At 39.3% G+C, this 25,313-nt stretch overlaps 2 protein-coding genes across 21 annotated transcripts in view; one reads left to right on the forward strand and one right to left on the reverse strand.

The window, feature by feature from the left end:
- dock7 (dedicator of cytokinesis 7) overlaps window positions 1-24,736 on the reverse strand; it is a 49,429-nt gene extending 24,693 nt beyond the window's left edge. For all 20 annotated transcript variants that reach the window (XM_020633731.3, XM_020633730.3, XM_029277310.2 and 17 more), the window contains exons 1-17: window positions 24,579-24,736; window positions 20,181-20,280; window positions 18,079-18,254; window positions 17,040-17,108; window positions 16,759-16,888; window positions 16,411-16,623; window positions 16,040-16,125; window positions 15,866-15,932; window positions 15,240-15,389; window positions 14,188-14,268; window positions 13,783-13,945; window positions 13,109-13,251; window positions 12,866-12,959; window positions 12,484-12,646; window positions 2,054-2,171; window positions 1,798-1,868; window positions 31-169 (exon numbers count right to left, since the gene is read on the reverse strand). In XM_020633731.3, coding sequence (XP_020489387.1) covers window positions 31-169; window positions 1,798-1,868; window positions 2,054-2,171; window positions 12,484-12,646; window positions 12,866-12,959; window positions 13,109-13,251; window positions 13,783-13,945; window positions 14,188-14,268; window positions 15,240-15,389; window positions 15,866-15,932; window positions 16,040-16,125; window positions 16,411-16,623; window positions 16,759-16,888; window positions 17,040-17,108; window positions 18,079-18,254; window positions 20,181-20,280; window positions 24,579-24,616 — 2,001 coding nt within the window. In that variant the 5' untranslated portion in view covers window positions 24,617-24,736. The remainder of the gene's footprint in view (window positions 1-30; window positions 170-1,797; window positions 1,869-2,053; window positions 2,172-12,483; window positions 12,647-12,865; window positions 12,960-13,108; window positions 13,252-13,782; window positions 13,946-14,187; window positions 14,269-15,239; window positions 15,390-15,865; window positions 15,933-16,039; window positions 16,126-16,410; window positions 16,624-16,758; window positions 16,889-17,039; window positions 17,109-18,078; window positions 18,255-20,180; window positions 20,281-24,578) is intronic.
- On the forward strand, window positions 6,901-11,020 carry angptl3 (angiopoietin-like 3). The gene is made up of 7 exons (XM_020633738.3): window positions 6,901-7,571; window positions 7,737-7,847; window positions 8,039-8,150; window positions 8,285-8,398; window positions 8,700-8,795; window positions 9,402-9,674; window positions 9,764-11,020. The coding sequence occupies exons 1-7, from the start codon at window positions 7,041-7,043 to the stop codon at window positions 9,946-9,948; spliced, it is 1,422 nt and encodes a 473-aa protein (XP_020489394.1). The 5' UTR covers window positions 6,901-7,040; the 3' UTR covers window positions 9,949-11,020.
- Window positions 24,737-25,313: the final 577 nt, after the last annotated feature.

Below are 25,313 nucleotides of genomic sequence, written 5' to 3' on the forward strand. Positions count from 1 at the left end.
CCATCGGATGATCACATGACTGTTTCGTACCGTGTATCCCACGGGGGTCTCCAGCGGTGTGTTCTGCTTCTGCTGACAGCTGACGTGGTAAAAGGTGAAGAGAATGTGGTGGTGGTCCGACAGGGATGCAGGCAGCTTGATCTTGACCTCATCATGAAAGTCGGGGGATCTGTTGAAAACAAACCGTAACTGTAAAATACAACTATTCAATAGTTGACAGAATACGCAGGACAACAGATTAGTGTCCTCTCTAAGCAGATACAAATACAAATAAGGCTGGCATCTCAAGGGCAATGCACCTCAACTGTATAGCCTTAATTATATATTCACTATTGATCTCCTGTTGCATGACCAAACTATAAAACCAAAACAAGTTGTAACTCAAGACACTAATGAGTCACAGTTCCATTTTTACCTATGAGAGGTTATTTTTTGTATCGAGGGCCACAAAGGGTATGACCGCTTTTCTTTCCTGACTTCAGTGGTCAATGCCATCTCAATACTGCTGTGCACATTTTAAAAGACTCATTTATGGAAACTAATACGAATAGTTTTACCTCCTCATGCTGTACGATTCCAGCCAAACAGACTTACACACTAGCTAGCTATAGACAAGAAGCACATTTTCATCAATGTTGTACTATTTATATACAGCATACTTTCCTGCCTGGGTCCATTTATAACTTTGGGACTTGGTCTACAGACGTAGCAGAACCTCATTGTGAAAATCATGTTGTCTAATAGGAAATTACGTAACACATCGTAAATTACTTTGGCTGAATTCTTTAAGTCCCCCAGGAGGAAACTTTATCTGCAGGCCAATGCTCAAAAACAAATAAGTCCCAACTACAGCAGGCCCACCAACAAAAACACCAGGATCACTTTAATGGTGGAAATGAGGAAAAGTGATGAAAAGGAGTCAGCAGTGCCCTCATTTCTCACGGGAACAAATGTTGGACCAGAAAGAAAAACCTCTAGGGTGAAAAGTCCTAGAAGCAACTTTATTTCCAAAAGCAGCTACAAGTACAAGGTGAAAGATTTTTCCAGATTTCAAAACATTTTTCATGAAATAATTGTTTTCCTTTCAACTTTCCCTTTTCAGAAGTTTTCATTTACGTGAGTTTTTTGAAGAAAAATATTACAGCAATTCTGAGTACAATTCAGACTGTAAAACGTCCATTACTTATAATCATTTCTATTGGATGGATTAATTCTAGATGCACAACTGTACTCGACAGAGGCACATCATTCAGGTCGATCATATTGGCCCTGAAAGTTTGACCCCTGGGTGACAAATGACAAACCTCTATATGTCGTAAAGAAATCCCTAATAGTGGTAATAAAATAAAATATTAGAGACCCCTTAGCTCTTATGTACAGCGGGAAAAAACGTGTACCAAGGGCAGCACCTCACACGGTCCAGAAGGTTGATTCAACCTGTTCTTTAATGGATGCCATCAAAAGAGCTAATGGAAGTGTAAGAGTAAGAGATGTTGCGCTGATGTTAAATGAAAAGGTGAAGATAAGTGGATTTAATTTTAAACTGAGCAAAGTATTTCAAAGTTCCAAAGCTCACAAGTAACGTGTGATTGCCATCAGAGGTCGTGACATAAATCAGGTTCTAATGATTATAACAGCAGGGATTCATCTTATATTGAAATGCATGTAACGGTCAAACAATACAGGACATTTAGAATGGTGGGGCTGTGATAAATCACTATCCCAGTCACACATTTCTTACAGTGCTCAGAAAAGAAAATTCCAACCAAAAGATTTCATTAAAACAAAATAACTCACCTGTTATGGTACACCACAGAAGTATAGGCTTCTTTGTAGAAATCAGCACAGCTGGACTTCCCAAATATCACCTGTAGGATGAATAAATGTTACCCTGAGCAGATTTGGTAGCATTCAAACTGCTGATAACAGCAAGTACACCCAACCCCTGTTTTCACTTTTTCATTTTATGATGGAGTCATCAAGTTGTCAACATAACAACATAAATACACATAATTCTAAAGTTTATTATAGTGTGATACATTTCATGGCATACCGGCATTGCATTGTTTGGATCCTCTCCATTCATGAATTGCACTTTGACTGTGATGTTGCGGGCGGAGCCTTGTCGGTTAGCGAAGTTTAGACTCTGAGGGTTCACATACAGCAAATTCCTAGCAGACGGACACGGACAAGTACACAAGCAGAGAAAAACAGGACACATCATGAGTTATGTTATTTAAATAACTGACACAAACATTAGATCACAAAGAATGACATTTATTAAATAGTATGTAAATGATATAATGGACAATAGCCAAAGAATATTTGTCTCCCAGAAATAACCTTTTATACTGTATGCTACATCACTCCCAAAGCTTGTAGGATGTGTTTAATATATAACCCTACGTGTCAAACTTTTCAGACTTTAAAAATGCGATGCTCATATATAATGACTTCCGTTAATTAACGGATATCCACATCCATGTTTTGACCTTGTGTTATAAGCTAATATACTTAAGAATGAATTAAAAGGTTAAGTCATGTCAGAGATTGTTCATCTCTTCTTGTTGTATACTGTATTAAAGAAAGTCAAGATAACCTTAACCCGTGACCTCATGCTCTGACATAAACTTAGTGTCTTTGAAAGTGCATGTCCCGTTTTCCTGGCACAGTTACATAAGATTCAACAAACTGATAAATATAAGAGGCCAAGGCCAGAACAGTAGGTACCATCCACCAAAACCACCAAACTAAAGGGGACAGGGCTTTAGCTGTTAGAGTCCCCCCTCCCCAGACTTTGGAACAGCCTGCCAGAAGAGATCAGGCTTGAACTAGAGTCCCTCGATTTACTTCTCTACTTAAGACATTCTTTTACAAAAAGCTTTTACTTTTTTTTATATATATATTTTATTCTATAATCTGCTTTTAATGTCTGTTTGTTGCTTTTGTTGTCTGTTGTGATGCACTTTGTTACTTGTATAGCAAAGTGGTACACAAGTAAAGTATTATTATAGTAAATTTGGGTGCAAAACTTGAAAGTAGTACCCTTCAAATTTCAGAAAGAATGGCATCAGTCTGTAAATAAAATTGATCAATTACGTTGTTAAGTTAAGTTAGGATAGTTGATGAATGAGGAGGAAGTGAGAGGTTGTTGACATGATGCAAAGGTGGTAACATTTAAGAAAACAATTCTGCATGAGCGAATACAATTTAAAAACCTGGCTACGAGGTGAAGCACAAACTCATCAGCACTTGAGGCTGAGCAGTGGTCATCAAGATTAACCATAATGTTAACTTGCCATTATACAGAATAGATAACATTCTCTTTGAATTCGTTTTAATGTTGCCTTTAATTGAGTCTGCCCAATGACTAGAAAGCTACAATCTGATAAGTACTGGTAGTTTTCTTTTAATAACACAGTAAAAGTTGTGGTAAAATGTTGCATGTGTGATCATTATCTTCAGTCAAACTAATAGTGTTAGTTCTGTGCCGTTAAAATACTGGTCAATAGACCATTGGGGGGGGTTGGGGGGGGGCTCACAGGAGGAAGGGCAAAATTAAACCAGGATCAGCTGACAAACCGCAATGACGTAGTCAAGCCTGTGGGGGGCGGCCCCATTGAGACCACAGCTGGAACCACAACGGACAAAGAAGCGTGGGAATCTCTCATCTTGTATTGACTAGAATTTCACTCATTTTCTTATTCTGCTACCCGCCATCTATCATGTTCTAACTGTTTTATTGGCAGCTTTAAAGTGGGGAGTTGATTATGAACTGAAATAGACCTAAGGATGACTTCACCGTCGAAAAGCTGAAATACCCATATAAGCACAAAGGTATTCACATTGATTGGTCAGTTCTTCTCTTCAAATTTATCTTAGGTTAATAAGTATACAGGGATACCCTGAAAGTAAACTCTGCACTATAGGTGTCCCAATAGACTCCTAACTGAAATAACGGCTGGATACCTTCCTCATTCTAGTCAAGAGACCAAATAAGGGCACACAGTCATTGTTTACTTAGTCTAAACATAGATCAGCATACACTTTGTCTAATAGGCCAGGTGACAAAGCATTTAAGTAATTTGGGTAATGCAGCGAAGGAATGGCAAATAAGAAACAAGACTGACTGTCAGAGGGACAACCATAGTCAGTGAATTTGAAGGGACGAAAGGCATTAAAAAAGTTTACTCACCTTATGTAGTTATTAGAATAAAAAGTATTCAAATGAATCTAACATACTGTAAATTAAAACTTTGCCCACATTTTAACAAATGTCATGACATCTTGAAGCAAGGCCCATCCTGCCCAAACTGTGTGGCAAGTTCTTTATAGTTCTGATTCATGCTTTAATTTATCCTGTACAGTGATCCAGCAGTACTGGATTATGTTCTGTAGGCATCGGACATTAATCATTAATTAATAAGCAATGCTGCCTCAAGTTCATTGAAATGTGCACATTTTACTTTGAAGCAATATAATTAGTTTTTTCTTTGAATAAACCAGAAACTATATAATGACTAATTCTGCATAATTCCAGTAAAACTTTGAGATGCAGTTGGAATGGGTAAAGTTTGCCATGAAAACAAGATGCACTGCACAGCTTTTTTGCGGCGATGCATCCTGGTTAGCTTTTTATTTTTTTGTCAATGCAGCACTCTGTGGTACTTATTGCTTTAATTGCCTCCATTAAACATGGCAAAAATTCACATTAGCACTGGGAGCTGGTTGGTGGTATGCACAACATCGAACCATGAAACAAACAACTGACTCACAACAAGTCATCAGAGCAATCCTCCAAACTAGGTTCAACAACTGAAAAAACTAATGTATTGACTTTTGCTTGAATGGTCCCACATAAAACACCTCAGGAATTACAGGTAGAATGCATGACTGTAATTGGTGTGGTGACTGATACAGCAGTATGGGAATTCAAAATTTGCGTTCAATAGGAATTTACCTGGATAACATTTTACAAAAGGACAGCAGCATAAGAAAGTGAGCAATATTTTTTGATTTGAGTTCAATGGATAGGTGGTTGAGTGTTGGTTATTTAATATGATGCACAAAGGCTCACAACACTGTGGCTCCCAAAGATATACTTATTTATTTGCTACATGCATTAAAAGAACAAAATGTTTCAAGCACCTGATGAAGAGCCCGGTCTGGCTCGAAACGTTGTGTTCTTGAATGCAAATCGCAAATTGATAAGTATATCTTTGGGAGCCATAGTGTTGAGTCTTTGTGCATCATGTCAACTGATTTTTTACGACCCAGCGCCTTACTAAGTGATTTGCATGTGTTTGTTATTTGTCCAGTGAAGATAAAAGCTCTTATTTTAAATCAGGCAGAAAGATGCTCGCTTCACTGCGGAAAGAACAGCAGCTCATGTTAGGTTCAAAACCCTTTACCCTCTTGCTCTTACCACTGTGCTGGCATGAAGGATACTGAATATCAGCTTTATGCTGGTTAAGCAAATTCCTGGAACATTCACTCAATCAGTGGTCTTTTTTTCTTTCTTTTCTATAGAACATTTCTTTCTGCTCTTTTCATATGGATAAGCCTGCAGTTTGTCATTACTGTGTGCTGAGGTAATCCGTCCCTATAACCGCAAATTACTGGACAAAGCTCATTAAAATGACTGTATGGTATTTTCACCCTACTGTAATAGGGTACTAAAATGTTTCCATTTTAAACCAAGGGTAACTTAAGGGCCAAATACCCACAACACTCTCTGCAACTCTTCGATGTGCATCTTACATTATGATGTTGAAATCTCTGCTTTTGCCATACAGAGTGACCAGATAGCTGACAAATGAACACACATGTTAAGGGCAATAACAAACACTGAAATAAAAGCTTCCAAATAGAAAATTTTCAAAGTAAACATACCTGGACAAGAAGCAATTCTAAGCTCTGATTAGCCAAAGTAGTAGTGGCTGCAAGACGTAGCAATCATTCAGTTTGGAAGGCTTTCTTGACATCCTGACAGAACAAGTTCACTTTTGAGATTGAGAACCACAAAGCCTCTGGTGCCAGAAGAATAAATATTTATACTGCAATTAAATACTACACCGAGTCATTTCACTGATTAGTTCCTCACTCGCTGGCTGGAAGTGAACATATTTCACCAACATTGCAAGTCTCCCTAAAACAACTTACTAAGAAATTGCCATAAAGATTGTTTTTTTACGATAGGACTCGGTGCACAGAACTGATCCCTTAAAAGCTGCAAGCTAATCAGTAAACTGTATATTCTCCATTTCATGTCCCCTGGCATAGAAAAATATCACACATGGCATTATAAAGTTGATAAAAAATGACAAGTCTGAGCAATAAAACCAAGATGATGAGTACACACTGTCCAAACTCTCTCAACATTTTAACATCAGCCCAGAAGCTCAACCCTGGCACGGATGACAGGCTCACTCCCCTCCCCATCCAAAAAAAGGAAGGAAGGAGGGATAGCGAGCTGGGTGCTAGGCTGATTCAGCAGGGCGCTAAATCAAACCCCAGAGCATTAATTACACACAGCATTATCAATCAGAGCAAAGTGTGTGCAGGGTTATCAGGTTTGAGATTGATCAGACTGACGATCCATCAAAAGCCTGTGATGGCCATTGTTGGCTTTCTGCTGATCAGCTAAAGCTATGCACTACAGATGGAGAACAGGGGTGTGGTATGGAGAGGGGATTGGGGTTAAACGGGCAGTACAGAAGGGGGGGGGGGGGTGTATATGTCATTTGCTCACTGCTGTGATTTGTTTGTTTAGGAGAGGGAGGGCTCGAGAGGGATTTGGGAGGAGGTAGGGTGCAGAGCTAAAACATAGTAGGGTTTAATGATCAGCTAATCCCCCCTCCTCTACCGAGAGGGCAGTATATAACACAGGGCGGCCACTGCTCTCACATCATTTAACCAAGTCTAGGTTCGAGGCATAGAAAAGGAAACCAGTGTTGAGTTAAGCACAGAGTAGAGGAAAGCAAGACAGTAAAACTCTGTATGAGAAACTCTTTTAGAATCCAGGGCTGGACAAGAAAGTCATGATGAAGAAGTGTTTTCTGTTGCTGCTGTTAGCTACAGCCATTGCTTCTATCCCTCTGGAAACCTCAGGTAAAGCAGAGTACACCACCCTTTCCATCCGGGGCTTTACCACAGAACCAAGCCCAACCGAAGCAAAGTCTCGCTTTGCCATGCTGGATGATGTCCGTCTACTTGCAAATGGCCTCCTTCAGCTAGGCCAGAGCTTACGGGAGTTCGTCCACAAGACCAAAGCCCAAATCAACGACATCTTCCAAAAGTTGAACATTTTCGACCGCTCTTTTTACCAGCTCTCGGTGGTCACGTCAGAGATAAAGGAGGAAGAGGAGGAGCTGAAGAAGACCACCAATTTCTTGAAGACCAACAATGAGGAGATCAGGAACCTGTCGCTGGAAATTAACTCCAAGATCAACAACATCGTGCAGGAGCGCATGCAGCTGCAGAGCAAAGTGGGGAGTCTGGAGGAGCGTCTGCAGGGACTGTCGCAGAGTTTGGTCCCTGCTGACCAGCTTGGTGAGATGGTTACCCTCAAGGTAAGGAGCTAAAAGGCACTGAAAGAATTCAGTGTTTCCTTTATATGTTTGGATCGGTTATTGTAATATAAATTGCCTTTTACAGAGGAGAAAAGTAAGCAAATTAAACTGCACCAAAAGGACTTCAATTTACTTTAAACTGTTTTTTATGATCACATTTTTTAGGAGGTGATTGATGCACAAGAAAAAACGATCACCAGCCTGTTGAATGCTGTGAGGGAGCAGCATGATCAGCTTGACCACCAGAAAGCTAAGATTAAAAATCTAGAGGAAAAGGTAAACAATACTTCACTACATGTTTTCCCTACAGGCAGAATATCTGTTATTTGTAATAATCTATTGAGGCAGTTTGAACTCTCCATGAAAATCCTTTTTTTTATAGGAATATGATAATGCCTTATTGAAGGGAAACCACTTCATAGGATAACATAACTGACCATAGTTGATTCATGTGCACTCTCTTGCAGCTAAACTTTGACAGCTTTCAAGATACAGTCGATAAGCCAATGAATTCGGAGCTGGCAGCTTCTGATATGTTTGAATATCTGACGGGAAACTCAACCGGTCTGGACACCAATGGTAAAACTATTTCAAATGTATTACGTTAGTTAAAATGTTGGTGTGATAAATGTTCTTAAAAATAAATGTAGAGATAAGAAGTTTAAGGGGGAAGTGGCTGCCTTAACCTTGTGTTTTTCTTCATTGTGTTTCAGACCTCCCAAGAGACTGCAGTGACCTGTTTAACAAAGGCGAGGCAAACAGTGGAATCTACGTTATCAAGCCAAACCAAACTGAGCCATTCAATGTCTACTGCGAAATGGGCTCAGGTGGGTCAGACTGAAACTCGCCGAGTTCAAATTAAGAACAAACTACTGTATCCATCCCTGTACTGTGTATTCAGGGGAGCTGACATGTATTTAATTTAAGCCTTGGTATTTACGACCATTTCATTAGGTCAGGAAGAAAAAAAAAGGAATCAAGCTAGTTAGCCACTAGAACAGATTATCCAAAGGGCAGACGCTCATGGGACTTCCCATTCACATTGTCCATGACAAGGAGGCTTCCTGATACTTGTGTAAACATTTGAGCACATTGTTCAATAACATATATTTCTAATCCATTCAACAGATGAAGGTTCAACTGTCATCCAACACAGGGTCGGTGGTTCAGTTGACTTTGACCAGACATGGGATAAGTATGAGAAAGGCTTTGGAGATCTGGAAAGTGAGTTTTTGACTTGGCATTGAATTAATAATATGCTGTTTTATACCACTTGCAAAACCCTTTTGAACTGTTTCTTGTTGCAATTAATTAATGAGTGTACTTTTCAGCGAAACTTCAGAGATTTAAGTTTGCAGGGGAGTTATTTTCAAGTACTTCCTGCATGCATGGTCATAGGAAATAGTTGTTTATACACCACTGCCTTGAACTGACAAAGAGACTTCCTGTATTGACCGAGTATTCAACATGTTTTGGCAGTTTACCCAGAAGCCCTCGCTGGCAGAAGCTCTTAAGTGCAGTCATGCCACATTCAAAAGTAATGACTCCTGCAGGCATCAAGTCACTACAATATGCACAATTACTAATCTAGTAATTGTTTCTAACAGTTTTCTTAAGCAATCTACCACAGGCAAGAAAGAAAAACAAAGTTTATTTAGACGGATGGCTGCTCTGGTTAAATATGGATGTCTCTAACTATATTGGAAACAATTATGCCAATTATACATTATTATGCCAAGAAGGCACAGCCTGGGAATATACTGTGTGTTTGAAATGTCTGAAGAACGTATGTATCTCAACGTGATAAAAACAGACTGATGTGTTTTGCAGAGGACTACTGGTTGGGCTTGAAGAAGATCCACAGCTTGACACAGCAGGGAGTTTACATCCTGCGTATTGATATGGAGGACTGGAAGGAGGAGAAGCACTGGGCTGAGTACCGCTTCTCACTGGAGGGTTCTTCCAAGGACTATGTAATCCATGTCAGCCACTTCTCTGGTGACCTATCCGATGCCATGGCCAACAGCACCGGCATGCGATTCTCCACAAAAGACAGAAATAATCACAACAATAGAAACCCCAACTGTGCTCGCAATTACACAGGTAAACAGATTTACAGGCTGATTTGGTAAAATTGTAGAGCCCAACTAATGTTTACATAATGTATGTCTCTTGTCCTGTTCCCTTTCCAGGTGGTTGGTGGTTCAATGCTTGTGGAGATACCAACCTTAATGGAAAGTATATGTGGTTGAGGGCCAAAGGGCGTTCTATGAGACGAAAAGGTATTTACTGGAAGCCGGGCACAGGGCCCTCGTATTCCCTCAAGGCAACCAAGATCACCGTAAGACCAGCCGCTACTGCTGAGAGCTTCAACTAAAACCAGAGTGAAGACCAGAACTGTTCCCATTGTAACAAACATGCTCAGCAAAAAAAAGTTCCAAAGAAGGTGACAGAGAATGAACACAGTCATGATTTATGTATATGACAAAAAAAATTCTAAGTTATTTGCTGCATTAGGCCGATTGCTTCCGACGCCAGTTTTGTCAGAGACTGGTGCTGACCGAGCGAAAACAGGCGAACAAAATGTCACAAGTTGGAAAATGCTGAACATGCAATGATGCAACATTGCCACCGTCACTGAGGTCGTTAACCTATTGGGTCTGATCCAGTGGGGACGGTGGAATTGTCATTATGCAACATCTGCTATCACTTGCAAAATGGACTTATTGATCCCCATCAGCAAACTGATTCAGTGCTGGCTGCAAAATGCCACAGTGCTTCAGGAGAGAGACAGAACACTAACAGGATAAATTAGGAAGCAAATGGAGATGACTTATGTTGAAATGTTTTCATTGAACTTTAATGTATTTTACTGCATCCATGTCTACTAAGCTATTTAAAAATGCATTTTGTCTTTGTGATGTAAAGCTGTTGCATGTTTCCTTGGAGCTCCAGACATTCCCTCATGATACGTCTTACATAAGGCATGCAATATATAAGTCAGGGTTTAAGAGGCATACTACATCTCCAACATCTCAAGAAGTGCTCATACTTTTATCTCCCCTTTACACAACTTCATCCTCGGTTACATGGAAACTAATCTTTAATGCAGGAGCAATTTCATCAGACTAACACGGTTCAAAATATTGGAGAAAAATAGCTTTTGCGGCGCACTGATGAGGTTTTTGTCTTTTTTTTTGGTCTGTTTCCTTTTTTTACTCTGTAAAGTATTTAAACCATATTCATGCTACTTCATGCTCTGTGCTGATAATGTTAGGAAAACCATTTCTATGTCTGTCCTTTGTTAATGAGTCATATTGACTCTCGTCCATCACTACAACTTTATTGTCAATGTGCCACCTACCAACATGTTCCCCTGACAAGTAGTTTTATGTGCTCTAACAAATCATTTATTTATGATGACGAATTAAAGTTACTGATCAATCTTCCATGACTCAGCTTTTTACAGTGTTTTTATACAATTATGTATTCAACCAAATACAAAAGTATACAAATAATAGAAGAACAAAAACCATGAAATGGAATTGATACATTATGATTCTTACACTCAATCGATTAAGAGAATAACGTAATTAAAGATACAACATCTCAATCAATACTACAATAACAAAAGATAACGTCGAGGCTAGCGGGGAATCATGGCAGTTCTCTCAGCTACCACACCCCCAATATTTTATCAAAGCAGCTATACAGCAACAGAACAGCAGCTTTCAGTAGCTTCCTTATGTAGCGGTCTTTTGCGTTACACTGGGTGTTTCCACGGCAACGATAAACATTCTGTCTGTCCTGGCAGCTCATCATGGCGTCCACAGGTGCCGTTACAACTATAAAATTACGGTTTTCTCTGGCTTTGATAACTGTTGGAAATATTTGAGGAAATTTAAGTACTCAACTAATAAAAATAACATGGTTTTAGTCAATTTTTAATTAAGTAAGATATTTAAATGTAAACATTGTCATAAATTATACATTTTGTACCTTTAATTAGGCTATGTAATTAATTAATTAAAATAATCAGATATATTGATAATATGTGAAGGATTGCGTGACAGATATATTTACTTCATAACTGTTTCTAGTTGGTTATATTATATCTAGCTTCCACATTTAAATGTTGTTTTTCATGTTATTACGAGTTTATTCACAATTTACTTCCGACCTAATCAAGTTCCTCCCTTCTTCGATACAAAAAAAAATTATTAAGCATGATTAAAATTGTACGTTGGACAGCATTAATACTTACTGAAAACTTAAAATTACTGCCAAATAACGTAAGCTCACCATTTGTAAGTAAATCCACAATTACACCATGTCATATTTCTGTAGTCTTCACATGTACAGTTAGGTCTGTGGTAGTTACTTTCCACCTCATGCTCTCCAACTTAAGGCTTACAGCTTGCAAATACCTTTTTAAGAAAAAAGGGGACATATATTATCCTTGTAACCCTAAAAAACCTTCTTCAAGTAAAACAATGATGCAATGTGGTGATTTCCACCAGCCAGTTCTTTTTTGTTAATTTAAAATAGCAAGCCTCCTGGTTATCTGCAGACAAACAAGGTCTGCTGTATCTAGGCCACAGAAGCTGACTGCTAATAACACATTTCTACAAGTAACCTTGACCAAAATAGCCCTTTTCAGGTTTTAGCTGAACATTAATGAGCACAATGTCAGGATAACTGGGCATGGCTTGAGTAATGAAACCATGATAAAGCTTGGATTCAGGGTTTCTTTCGGTCAACTACCGAAAGTCAATTCTGAAACGCAATATTTGTTCACCTATTGAGAGGCTATTTGGAAAGAGTGTTTTATTGAATAAATAATTCAATGTACTCTTCAGACAGAACTGACTGAACCTAGGGAGAAGAAAGCCACACTTCGTTTTTCCTTTACCTGTATGTGGTGTTTGGCACGTAGACATCCCTGGCAGGGAATTCAAGGATCTCCCTGGTTGGGCGTACTCTGCTGTCTGGGTACGGTTTAACCTGCAGGAGGTCAGGGGTCAAGCAATAGTGGGGGTTCTCTGGAGCTGGAGAAATGTCCAATTTCAACTGGGCTGTGGTGACAGTCAAGAAGAACAGAATGGGAAAGGAGTGAGTGTGTGCTCAGGGACGTAAAGAAATAGAAATAGTGATTTGTATATTTGTATAAAACTGAAAAAATTATTTAAATTTTCAAGTATTTCAGGAATCATGGTGCAAATACGAAATGAGCATCAGGTCTCAACTGCCATCGGGAATAAAAAAATAAAAAAACTCTCAATAAATGTCTTTACCTGTGATGGGTCTGAGTCTCCTCAGCACTGAAGAAGGTCTTCTCATATCAGCTAGGAACTTAAACAAATCCTCATCACTCAGCCTGTCTCCTTCCTAAAACACAAATGTAGAGCATACGAACATGTAATTAAAAACTACAGAGAGAGAGCAGTGACAAAGCAGACGACATATTCCTCAGTAAATTGTGTAAGTGTGAATCCCAAAAGATACGTTCACTTTTTAGTTCATGTGGTTGTAGAGACCTGTTTAAAGAAGTTGGTGATGGTAAGTGTTGCAGGTCTAAAGCCTGTAAGACTGCATGACTCGTCTCCACTGGTGGTCCTCTCCAGTGAACGCCTTCCCATGATGCTTGAGTTTCTCCGTTCTGACCATGAGCCCTTTCTCTCTGCACATAGGCAAAAATAAATCAATACAAATAGTCCTCTCCAATTTTGTTCATAGGCAGCATATAGCAATTTTTTGCAACAACTGGTTTGAGATTCATTAATCTTTATTTTATCTGTCGATTGTGAAAATACAAACATTTCTCTGATCTGCCTAGCAACAAAAAGGCAGCTGTCACACTCAGCATCAAAGGGTACTGAAAGGTTAAAGGTTATTCAAACACCGAAGGTCAAACTCAAAATAACACACAAGAATCAATACGACTGGATTCTTTGCCTTTCTTAATATTTGTTTGAGAGTTGCTTATAGATAACGATATGTGGTTATGTTTTGACAGGCCCATGAGCCTCATGCGTGACTGGGGAATGTATGCTACAGTCTTTGTCCTCTGATAAACTAAATGTGAGTAGGTAGAGGCATAAACACATAGAGGGAGATTCTCTGTGCCTGAGTGCTGTCTGTTAATGACTTCATGCACATTGCATCTTTATAGTCACAAAGCAAGGGGCTGTGTTGAAAGGAAATGGCAAACCTGAAAGGCTCATCTCCAGCTCAGTATCTCTTTCAAGACTTCCTGCGCTGTTCACAATGTTCATCAGGTGAATGGCGGTCCAAGCAAAGGGCATGCGATATCGACCAAGACGTTGGCAGAACTGCTCTGACCCGCTGCGAAGTTTCTCCAACTTCTCTTTATTCTGTAACACAAACAGACAATTGCACCAGTTAGCGGTTTCAAGAAGAAAAACACTTTATTAACTTATTTACATACTACGGCTGTGCAACATTTAAGGGATAAAAACTGTAGAATTGTCAAGAAAAAAGTTCTAGAATAAAAGGTGAAGATTTGGCTTATATGATACTGATCACCCTACATGTTAATGTTTATGTACTTTTGAATAACACCCGAGACAAGCCATGAAACCTTATTTGGTCATACCTTGGCAGCATCTGACTCTTTGAAGACCATGTATGGCTCAGCACACTCTCCAATATCACCTTGCTGCAGTACCTTCTCCAACTGAGGACAAAGCACACGCTCAGTTAGCACACTCACATACAGGATAAAGAGACATACAGATCTCAGACTGTCTGTAAAATACAAGCCTATGATGTGAAATGATGGAATTGGCCAACAAAAAGACCCCAGAGAGGATTTAACCATTCTCCATTCTTCTGAAACCATGTTCAAAAGTACAATGTAATTCTAAGCTATATAAATAAAGCTGAGATGAGCTAACATTCAGTGTTTTTTGTTTCTTGTTGGGATGGAGAGTCCATCCCTAGCTGCTACAGAGAGTATTCTGTTATATGTTCAAAGCCAATTCATCTGTATTTATACAGCACCAACTCATAACAAATGTTATCTCAAGACACTTTAAAGAACAGCAGGTAATAGACCCTACTCAATGTTATATTATCTACATAAACCCAACATTAATACATTATGAGCATTAAACAAAATTTAGTGAAGTTACAGTGTCGAGGAAAAGCTTCTGTTAAGAGGCAGAAAGCTCGAGCAGAACCAGACTCATGTTGAACAGCCATCTGCCGATACTGTGTTGGGCTTGGACAGTGGGATAGAGGGAGATGCAGGAAGAAGCAGAAGAATAGGGACCAACAGAGCAGCACAATGCCTACTATTCTTAGGCTAGACAATTCTTTAAATCTTTTTATATCGTCTTTGAGGGTAAAACCTGCACAAGCCTTTAAGTACACAATGATGTGTCAAAACGTGTCAAAGGCGAATCCAGGAGTTTATTACTTATACAAGAGAAAAGGCTTTGAGGATCCATGAAATAATTAGAAAAGAGTTCCCAACTGAACAAGACTAGTTCACAACAAGTCTTCAAAAAGGGTTTTTTTGCCCAGATAAGGTTTTGAATCATCACCAGGAATTAACATTTAGGGGAATATAGTACAAATACTCATTTATCAGTTAGCGAATTGAGTAACAACAATAAAAGAGAAATGATATCATAACTGTCTGACCTTGATGACAAGGAAGACATCCTGGGAGGGGTAGGTGATGGAGAATATGGCAGAGCGGGCCAGCGTGGAGATGGCTGCTGTCTGAATGTGCGGACGTAGCATCCCCTTCGTCTGCTCGGAGTTGAGGTCGAAGAAAAAGGTCTCTGAAATCTGAAGGGAACATCAAGACAGAAATAGAGGTGTTCATACCATTAAAGTGAAATGTACTAAAATGGCTTCTCCATATATCTTTAAGAATTCAAAAATAGCCATTGAGTGATTATGAATTGTACTTCAACCTGATGCTTAAGGTGGCTTAAAAATGTGTTAATTTGATAAATGACCCACTAGATTAATAACGGAGCTCCTGTGCAGAGCAATGTTACTGTGTAAATGAGACAGATTCTAATCAAGGCAACTACTACCCTCTAGTGTTGGTCAGCTAAAGGGGAAAGAACTTGGTGTGAATGGTCCTCTTCCAATAGATACATAGTCCCAGTGATTTACCAGCATTCCTACAAGCATAACAGGTCCACAACATCAAATTTTATCGTCCACTCATCAAATTCGTTTTGGCCTCCGAACAATTTTAATGGTTTGCAGAAGTGACCCAACAACTCAGGGCTGAGGAAAGCATAACAGCTTACCTTTTTCTTTTCCTTGACATCGTATAAGGCCAAACTAGCAAATATGGGTTCAATTTCGATCTCGAACCTTCAAGGGGAAAGGAAAAAAAAAAGGAGAGGGTCAGCAGAATGCAGCAGTAAAATAAAAGAGCTAAAAGGCTTTTTTTTTTCTGAAAAAGGCTGCCCACCACTTACTTCAAGGACAAGCACTTGACGAGTAGCCTCTGGCCAAAGTGTTCTTTCGGTACTTCAGGCACACAGTGGCGCTCAATGGGCTCCTCCTGCACAGTCACAGAGAAGTTCATGCAAATATTTGGTCAAACTCAAAAAGAGAGGGGAATTATTGTGTGCCACGGCTGCGTTAAAAATAATTATCTAAACGTATTCATTAAAGACAAAATACTGACATCCTTGGACTGATTTGAAACACAAAAGCTGAGCTCACTGGTTTCCTTAGACTTAGGCTAACACATTTTATTACTAAATAATACAAAATGTGAGGTGAATGTTTTATGATGTCTTGCAGAAAATAAAGTTTCTGGCACGGTGAAGAGAGTAAACTCTACCTCGTCAAGGGCAGGGTGCAAAGCAAAGAGTTCTCTGTGGCGGTTGGCCTTGCGCAGCTCTTCGTTGTGTCTGTCAATCTCCTCATTTGGGGCGCGGTCGAGGAGGTGAGGGAGGAGCGCATCGGGGAGGGAGTTCTTCAAGTCAAAGATGCTGCAGGCCCAGCTGCCACGTGGGGTGTCATCTATAGACATCGACCGTCGCTTCAGGTCATCCTACAAGTCAAAATCCACAAAATACATTTGTTTCACACAAACAGTGCAGCATTTTTGTTAGATCGTATAAAAATATATGCAGAAATGTATATTTGCACATTTAAAAAATGTTTTTACTAATGAAGGATTTAGTACCTGGTCATCCTGGTAGCTGCTGTTCTCTGGCATCTCATCTGCCTCAAACACTTGTTTGGGCAGGCCTTTCTGACGTTCCTTCTGCTTGTCCAGAGTGTTGGGGTTAAAGCCTGTGCCAAGCTTGTGGTATCTATGAGAGCAAACAGTTATGAAGGACACTTTTATGAACTAAATACTAATGCACAACATGTGTCTATTGTCTAATCGTTTAAAGATATATTTATTATTCTAAAGAGTTAACAAATGAGCTGATACAAACGTGAAGAATTCCAAACACTTACTTTCTGTTGACGATGGCCCAGTCTTCAGTGTAGGATCTGACACAGTCTCTAACATGAGCATCAGTGTCCCTGCAGACAGAAAAGCCCCATCAATCAAACAAGCTTTATTCATATCGCAAGAGTCAGGCTTAAAAATGAATTTGTCTCAGTGAATAAAGATGACAGGCTACTAGACTGATGTCTTTCCACTTTTCTGGCACATCACACAGTGAAGCGTCTGGTCTGAAATACCAATGATCAGAGCTAGAGAGTTATAACACTAAGCCCAGAGGTCTATGATGTTTACATATGTTGTGCAGCTTTAATTATGATCATTAAAAACAGGAATAATAAAGTATTACAACACGCCACATTAAGATTCTGCTTTATCTCATAAAGAAGTGAAATGACTAATTGAAACAACTTTGCCTTTTTTTTTTTTAAGTCAACAGAACCTTCAAAGCAAAAAGGGAATTACAGTTTGATATAATAAGCACAGATATCTCCTGTGTTCAGTATCTAGTACAATGCAGCAAGTAAGATAAAAGTATAGTTTGCAGAGCCTGATAGGGTACTGATGATAGAGCTGGACAATTGTCAATCAAACCAATTTCTAAAAATAAAAGTGCTCGTGCACTCATTTGAAAATTCCATTTCAATGTACAATTTGGAAAAGTACTGTCAATTTCATATATATCTATTTTATCTATTTTTCCCCTTGTGATAACGATATTTTTCATACATTTTCTTAATACATCTCTATACTATAATTTTCTTTGGTTTGTTAAAAAGTTAATTTATAATGCTCTTATTTCAAATAATGTGAGTACATGTAATGATTTGGTAAAAGAGGATTGGAAAGAAGAATACATGGAAAGAACCCATTAAAAAGCTTTTTTTATCCACATTTTATGACTGACACACTTTATAAACACTTGTAAGGTGCTCCTGGTCCGGCACAAAACTCAAAATGTTCTAATGAGAAAAATCAATCACAGAAATTATGGAGTGTGACTGTACACAACTCTCCACCAGATTCAACCAGTATTTCAAATCTTACCCTTCTTCTGGGACTGCTTGTGCCACTGTGCGACACTCCCTGGGTGTGTAGATGACCTCAATATCATCAGGAGGAAACTCAATCAGATCTCTCAGGGGGCCTGACTCAACGATGGGAGGGTGAGTGATGAGGTACTCCTCAAAATCCACCGGCTCCACCGCCTCTGTGAGGGGAACCTGAGGGGTGATGTGAGGAATGGGAGAAGTTAATTCACTGTGGCGACACAAGTCAGCGTCTCAGTTCTCCTGCCTACATCAAATGTAATTTCTTAGTCTAAAATAAACATCTTGAGATTGTCTCCGTTTTTGGCAAAAGCTACTGGGGACAGATTCCCCCAGCTTGTCAGGCACTCTGCAAATGTGCACCACAAAAACACCAACAGGTCCGAAATACGAGGTCACATCTGTTATTTCTGTGAGAGAAAGCCGTTCTAGCTTATGCGTCATCTGCTATTCCGAACAAGGAAATCAGTTCTAAGAAAGCTTCATCTGTGATTTGGGCTAACGCCTTAAGTTTCCCTGAAGATGGTAGCCATAACCAGATTAGCAAGTGTGCTACTTCAAGCTTTGACTAATGGTTTTACGGGTCTTAGACTGCTCCCATAATGATAAACCCAGGGGAAACATTTTGTTTCAGTCGCTTCAGTTTGTGAGTGAGTGTGGATGTGTGCCTTTTTCTCTGTCTTACCCTCCTGAGGATTTTGAACACAAATACCTTTCACAGTTTAATTAAAAGCCAGCTGTAGTCTAATTAAGTAGAGGGGGGATATTTGCTGTTGTTCTGGCTCAGGGCTGGTGATGGACAATTCACACTATCCATTTAACAAACATACTGTGTGGCTTCATACAATTGAAACCTTTGAGTAAATGCAGTAGATACAACTTGCATCTTATCCCATCTCTCCCCCTATCCCTTTCCAAGCCCGGCGCAGTCTAGGCCTGTGAAGGCTGTTTCATCATGAGCCGGGGATCCGGCCGAAGATTTCTACCTTTTAATAAGGCAGATTTTTCTCACCACTGTTTTGCTGCTTCGCTAATGTGCTCATGATGGATAGTCTTTGTAATATAGCAATAAGTAAGGTCTTTTACCTGCTTTTTGTGTGTCTCGAGAAAACACTTGTTATGAGTTGACGGTATACAAATAAAGATTGATTGATTTTATTGATTCAACTTGTGGTCTGCAGGACATTTAATGGTTATCCATCCTGGTATTTAAAGAAACATAGGCAGCCTTTCAAATAAACACAAACTCAACAAACAACAACTAAACACAAACTTGCTTAAACATTGGTCAAGGCTTGTAAGACAAAAAGAAAAAGTACAGATGATACTAAGCCGCTAAAAGTAAACAATCAACGGCACATCCATTCTGTTAACAGTCTGTTTATGTGGCCAGAGCATTAAGTACGAGCTGCTGTGGATAGCTTGAATACACTAGCTTCAAATCGTTGATCGACCATCTGCTTTGAGCATCATGCTGGTATATCTGATGGCAGCAGCGTTGTCTGTAGCCTGCACAATTTTACATGCAGGAGACACAAGACTCTGCAAGCACAGTGGTCAGTTCTCTGACTACTGATGGTGACATCAGACAGACTTTAGTCTTAGATTAGTCAATGAAACAAGGAAAATGGGAGCCAAAACAAACAGATTAAAGTGCTTCAAGTCACTTGAATTACTTTACAAGTCCTGAGATTTGACTATTGAGCATGCACACATCACAATTGCGACGGTAAACGATACATTTTCAGCCCTGATTGAGATTAGATTCATCACTTGAGGGGCAGAAGACATTCTGTATAAATTTGCAACGTCCAACATTCAAGCTGTTGAAGTGACTGAGCTATTCTTATTCTGCCCCAAAAAACACACCCATCTCAGTTGACAAGGTGCAAAGCCAGAGTCTGTTGTGCTGAAGATGATGTAACAGCAGCTTAATGCTTAATGAGGACATGAAAAGAATCCTGCTTTCTGCAGTAAAATCCATGAAACCAAAAGTAAGGCTCATTGAGTTGAGTTGAGCTGAGCTGGACATTGCATTGGAAATAAGTCTCATGATGATGATGATGTTCTGGTCTCTCAACGATCCTTGAGACTACTCACTGTGTTAGTTGTTGTGGTCCCTGCATTGATGTTCTTGAAGAGCTGTGGTGAGCCCCCATACTGGCCTGCTATCTGCTTCCTGACCTCTGCTGCCACAGTCCTGCAGAGAGAAGTGGAGGGAGGAAGAAGGAGAGTAAGTACAGTCCACTCCAAATGTAAACGTCCAACCACAAACTACACAGAGTTAGCTTATAACTTGGGCTACGAAGAGACAAAGTAGCAAAACAATGTTATAACAATATTTGTACACAATGACAGAATCACAGTATAATACCCAGTACTGAATACATTTAGCCGTGATACTTTAAATTCAATACCAGAGGCAATATTCTACAACAGGTCTATATTGCATAACTGAAGAAGAAAATGACCATGACAAGGGCCAACAAAATCTCAGATTGAAAACAGCAACACTGATGCAACTGCCTCCAAAGTTTTAAAGCAAAAATATACAGCAATTACAGTTTAACAAATTATCTTAACTTCATGACTAGCAGCAAACATGCCAGTTTACTTTATAGTAATAATAACTGATTAACAGTATGCTATTCAGATTTGTTACTGTGGTAATGAAACAAAAAAAGACCAATAAACTGCAACACCTTTTCCAGTTTGAATGATTGATTATTGTGTCATGCGTAAACTATATGTGCAGCTCAAAACAGGCTCATAAGACACAAATATTATTACACACAAACCAAAAGCATTAACAATAATAACACTAACAAAACCAATCATCCTGGCGTTTCTTCCAGGCTTTAGAGACAAACGTAGCGAGCTCATAAACACTGAAATTAAACAACTGTTCAATCATCAGTGCTCCAAAACATTTCAGATTTCTGAGCGTACATTTCACTAATCAAAAGGTGTTCTTAACTCATCATGAAAAGGAAAATACTAAAGAAAATGAGATTCATTCTCCACTTCTCCTAAATCACACAGTTCACACCGTCCGTATTCCTCTGGGATGATTTCAAATCTGTCGACTTGAAGAGCTAGAGGAAGGATTCCTGTTTTCAGCAACTAAACATACCTGACTTCTTAGTATTGACCTGTTTTGCCTGGAGATAATAAGAGACAGCAATGTTTGAAAACAGTGGCTTATAGTCTGTATGTACTGCATGTATTGATGGATATGTAATGTATTGTTGGATATTTGCTTTGCCCTGAGCTGTCAAAGTAAAGTTAACACCTCCTGACAGTTAAGGATTTTCTCTTTAGGTCTCTGCTCATAGCCCAGCGTAGTCGTCTCAGACACCGTCATTTATGGCAGCTAGACAAAACGGAAAGAAATAAAAACCTGTGGATCCCAATGGTCAGCACTAATCTTCTTAACTGCTGCTATTCCCATACACACACACACATACACAGCTCCTTTAAATCAGATCAACCACCAACACAACTCACAGACCCTTTTCCTTGAACAAAACAACAACGCAGCAAGTTGCCCAAAGTGACACACACACAACAAATTAGAACCAAGGACGAAGGCTAGACAGTAAAAAAAGACTCAAGGTTATATCACACAGGTTACAAAGGGCCAACAATAATGTTTTTACACAACACTTTCCTTCATAACCAAACGGCTTTGTAGTTCTGCTCTAAACCAATATCACGTACAAAAAAAAAAAAAAAAAAAACACTTTAAAAGTGATTTTAAACTTTTGGACATGATTACAGTAATAATCAAGGATTAGGAGGGACCCAGTCAGCGAGATCCCAGAACCACAAACCTCTAAATGAATTCTGGCTTCCCCAAAGCCACTAAAGTGCTGAGTTCATCATCGCTGTTACATCACATACACAACTGTACACAAACAAAACAAAAGGATCCTAAAGCCTGGGGCCAGGTTGCAAAATAAAGAAGGGTTTAAGGATATAATACTAAGCAGGAAGGCAAAATGAAAGTTGCATGGTCCAAGTTGCCAGGTTAAAATAACATGATATTGTACTGTGTTGTGGGGATCCAGTGGCCTTGGCAGAGCAGTGTTGTCACGACTGGAGAAAGGCAGACGCACTGAACCAACAAACACATTCCTCAGTCCTCCTTACTCCCTCTAATCCAACCTATACTTTGCACTGGACACCGCACAGAGGAAGAACTCAATTCAGCAAACATGTTTTGTTTCCATCTCATCATGATTGTAAACACCTCAAAACAATTATATAAGCTTACGGGAATTGGGTACCAAATATAAGAGAACTGTTTTACTGGAGCATGAAATGTACCCTACTGGGCAAAGCCACTGGCAATTTTAGTCACTGAACGTGCGACATGAGCAAACTACTTTTTCTAACAGTCAGAATGCTGAAACAGACGCATTACTGGGGCCTTTAAGGTGCTAAATGTTTGGCACAATCTTTGTTAACGTCTACTAGAACAACAACAACAAAAAGAGCAAGAAAAACCTCTAAATATTTAGGGAAGTTTCAGCGATATGCCAACTCCCCAAATCTACTTAGTGGACACAATATTAGAGAAGGCAGAAGGTAGTCTAGCCATAAATGTACATTTCCTAAAGTTATAGTGTTTATTTTTTGTTTAAACAGCGTCTAAATGTTCTTACCTCGTCTGAATCTTGAATTGCAAAGCCCCTAGTTTTTCATATTGACATTATAGATGGCAGTAGTAATCTCTAAATGATCTAGGGGTAGCCGAAAACTAGCTGGGGCTTCATTATTGTCCAGATTAAATGACAGCATGGCCGATGTATTTAGCAGCTCTGTCTGATAGGACAAATGTTCACATGATGGGTGTGTACTTGTTCTTATCCTCAAAATTTTAGGCAGTCTTTTGTGATGTGTTTAATTGAAACGTATCACAGAGATGCTAATGTCTAATCTTGCCAACGTTTACGTTTCAACACTTGGGATGTGGTTTTCCGTTAATGCTTTCACATGGACACACACTCCTGCAGCATTTACACGTACAAGCTTGTATTGAGCAGCTTCTGTTTCACAACCTAAACCAGATTAACAGACAGAAAAAAATGGACATTGGAGTATGGAGTATACCTAAACGTGGCTCCGCGTTAGCACAATCTGGCTTTTTTCTTTTAAAGCCGTTAAAGAACGGAATAGTCTTCCAACTAGTCTTAAACTTTGCACAAACTTCTGCACTTTCACCCGGGGAGTCAAAAAAAATTGATTTTAAGGAACCACTCTTGTCAGCATTAATGTGTCATCTCGACAACCTTTTAGATCTCTCAGGGAAACTTGCACATAATGTTTTAATATCTGTAAATTGTTCTATGTCTTTTTTCTCTCTTATGAAATGTATGTGTGTGTGTGTGTGTGTGTGTGTGTGTGTGTGTGTGTGTGTGTGTGTGTGACTGGTTGATTTGTATTTTGCTGTTGCCATCATCTTCCCAGGGACAACAGATGGAAATTAGCTAGCTTGCTAAATCTGGTACAAAGCATCTCTTCTCTTCTGAGACTAATGTTTTTTTGTTTTTTTTTGTACACTGTCCCTGATTCAAATAAACCATTAAACTAAACTAAACATAAGCAAGGTTCTTTTATAATAGTCTTATTTTTGGATAGAAAATGCAAACAAAAAAAAATAATAATTATAATATCTGTAAAATGAGGATGTTGAATGTTATTTCATACATGTATAAGAGACAAGCAGGCACATACACATGTTATATTATTGTTTTTGATAATTACAATAATTGCTATAAAGGACAATTGACTGTCAATGAAGTGACCAGCAATCAATTCTTGGTTGTTTAAGTTGTGGCAAACAGCAGCAGTCCATCCTCAACAATGTCTATCTATTTATCTTGTGTTTAAATGGTTCACCGGCTGGGATGATGGTATTTGACAGCTAGCACAAAGCCCTTTGTTAAAGAGATTACTTTGATCCGTCTGAGGGGCGTAAAGGAGATTATAACGTCGCTGTTTGATAGCTGTAGTGGAAGGCTTTTAATTCACAGTCTTGCTGTACTATAATTATCTCTCTATCTTTAAAACATAACTCTGCAAAGTTCAGTCTCATCTCTACCAAGAGAGGGGAGGGCGGGGGGGGATGTTAGCAGCCTCTGGTTAGCTACTGAAGGGGCTAACTCTCCTGAATTAATGCTTAATCTTTTAACAGTGCTGATAAATACAGGAACATAAAGGCTGTTTTCGCTTAGGACGCTTTTATAAATTAACATCAAGCTTCTTTTTTTTTTTTGGTATTCAGTGTGAGGAATAGACAAGCAGCTAGGAGTGTCGCTGTCTGGCTGGGTGGGTCTGAGCATCTTTTATGGCTAACAAGCGGTTAGCATGTAGCAGCCAGGCCTCCTGCTGTAAAGAGCGACCCCCCCCCCCCTCTCTCCCCTCCCTCCCTCCTCCTCCTCCTCCTCCGTGTGTCCTTCTACGAGCTCATTTTAAGGCATTCAGAATCTTTACCTGCTGATTTTTTGGGCGAAAGCGCGGCGTTCAGCCATGGCAGTGGCCGCTGGTGTGGTTTAACGGGATTCCCAGGCAGGCAGGCAGGCTGCAGGCGAGACTCCGCTTTCCACTCACTTCACTGCGGCCACAGGGAAGACGGGGAAAACGGGAGAATGGAATCAGTACCGTAACGATCGTAATGCTGCGCAACAGAACACACCCAATAAAAAAAAAAAAAAAAACAGACCCTGTGTTTGCTGTACAAAGTGGAACCAAAACTGGGTCCAAGAGACAGCAGGGTAGTGTAAACTAAAGGTAATCAAAATTAATTAATGTTGAAAACATTCTGGAGCAGGGGCAATGTTCCTTTCCACATTGTTATTACCCGTAAATTATGTAAGAAACCGGGCATGTATATATTTTTTTCAGCAGAAGACAACTCTCCCTGTACACCAATTTAGATGTTTATACATTTTTGATTTAAACCCGAAGATTTTAAATGCACACAACCGTATCGTTTTAAAACACATTTTATTAACACAAATCTGAGTTTCTAGACTTTTATTTTTTCCATTTTCAGAACTGGAATAACTATGCAAATGTAACAGTCGATTATGTCAAATCTATGTTATGCTGTTTCAGTACATTTTGTTTGTAGTCATTTGTTATGATCATTTTATTCAAGTTTTGAACACTTCCTTACAATTTAATAACAGTTTCGTGGATAATGTGTTGCTTTTGTGCAGTGGGAAA

The sequence above is a fragment of the Labrus bergylta genome, chromosome 6 (assembly GCF_963930695.1).
Source record: "Labrus bergylta chromosome 6, fLabBer1.1, whole genome shotgun sequence".
NCBI lineage: Eukaryota > Metazoa > Chordata > Actinopteri > Labriformes > Labridae > Labrus > Labrus bergylta.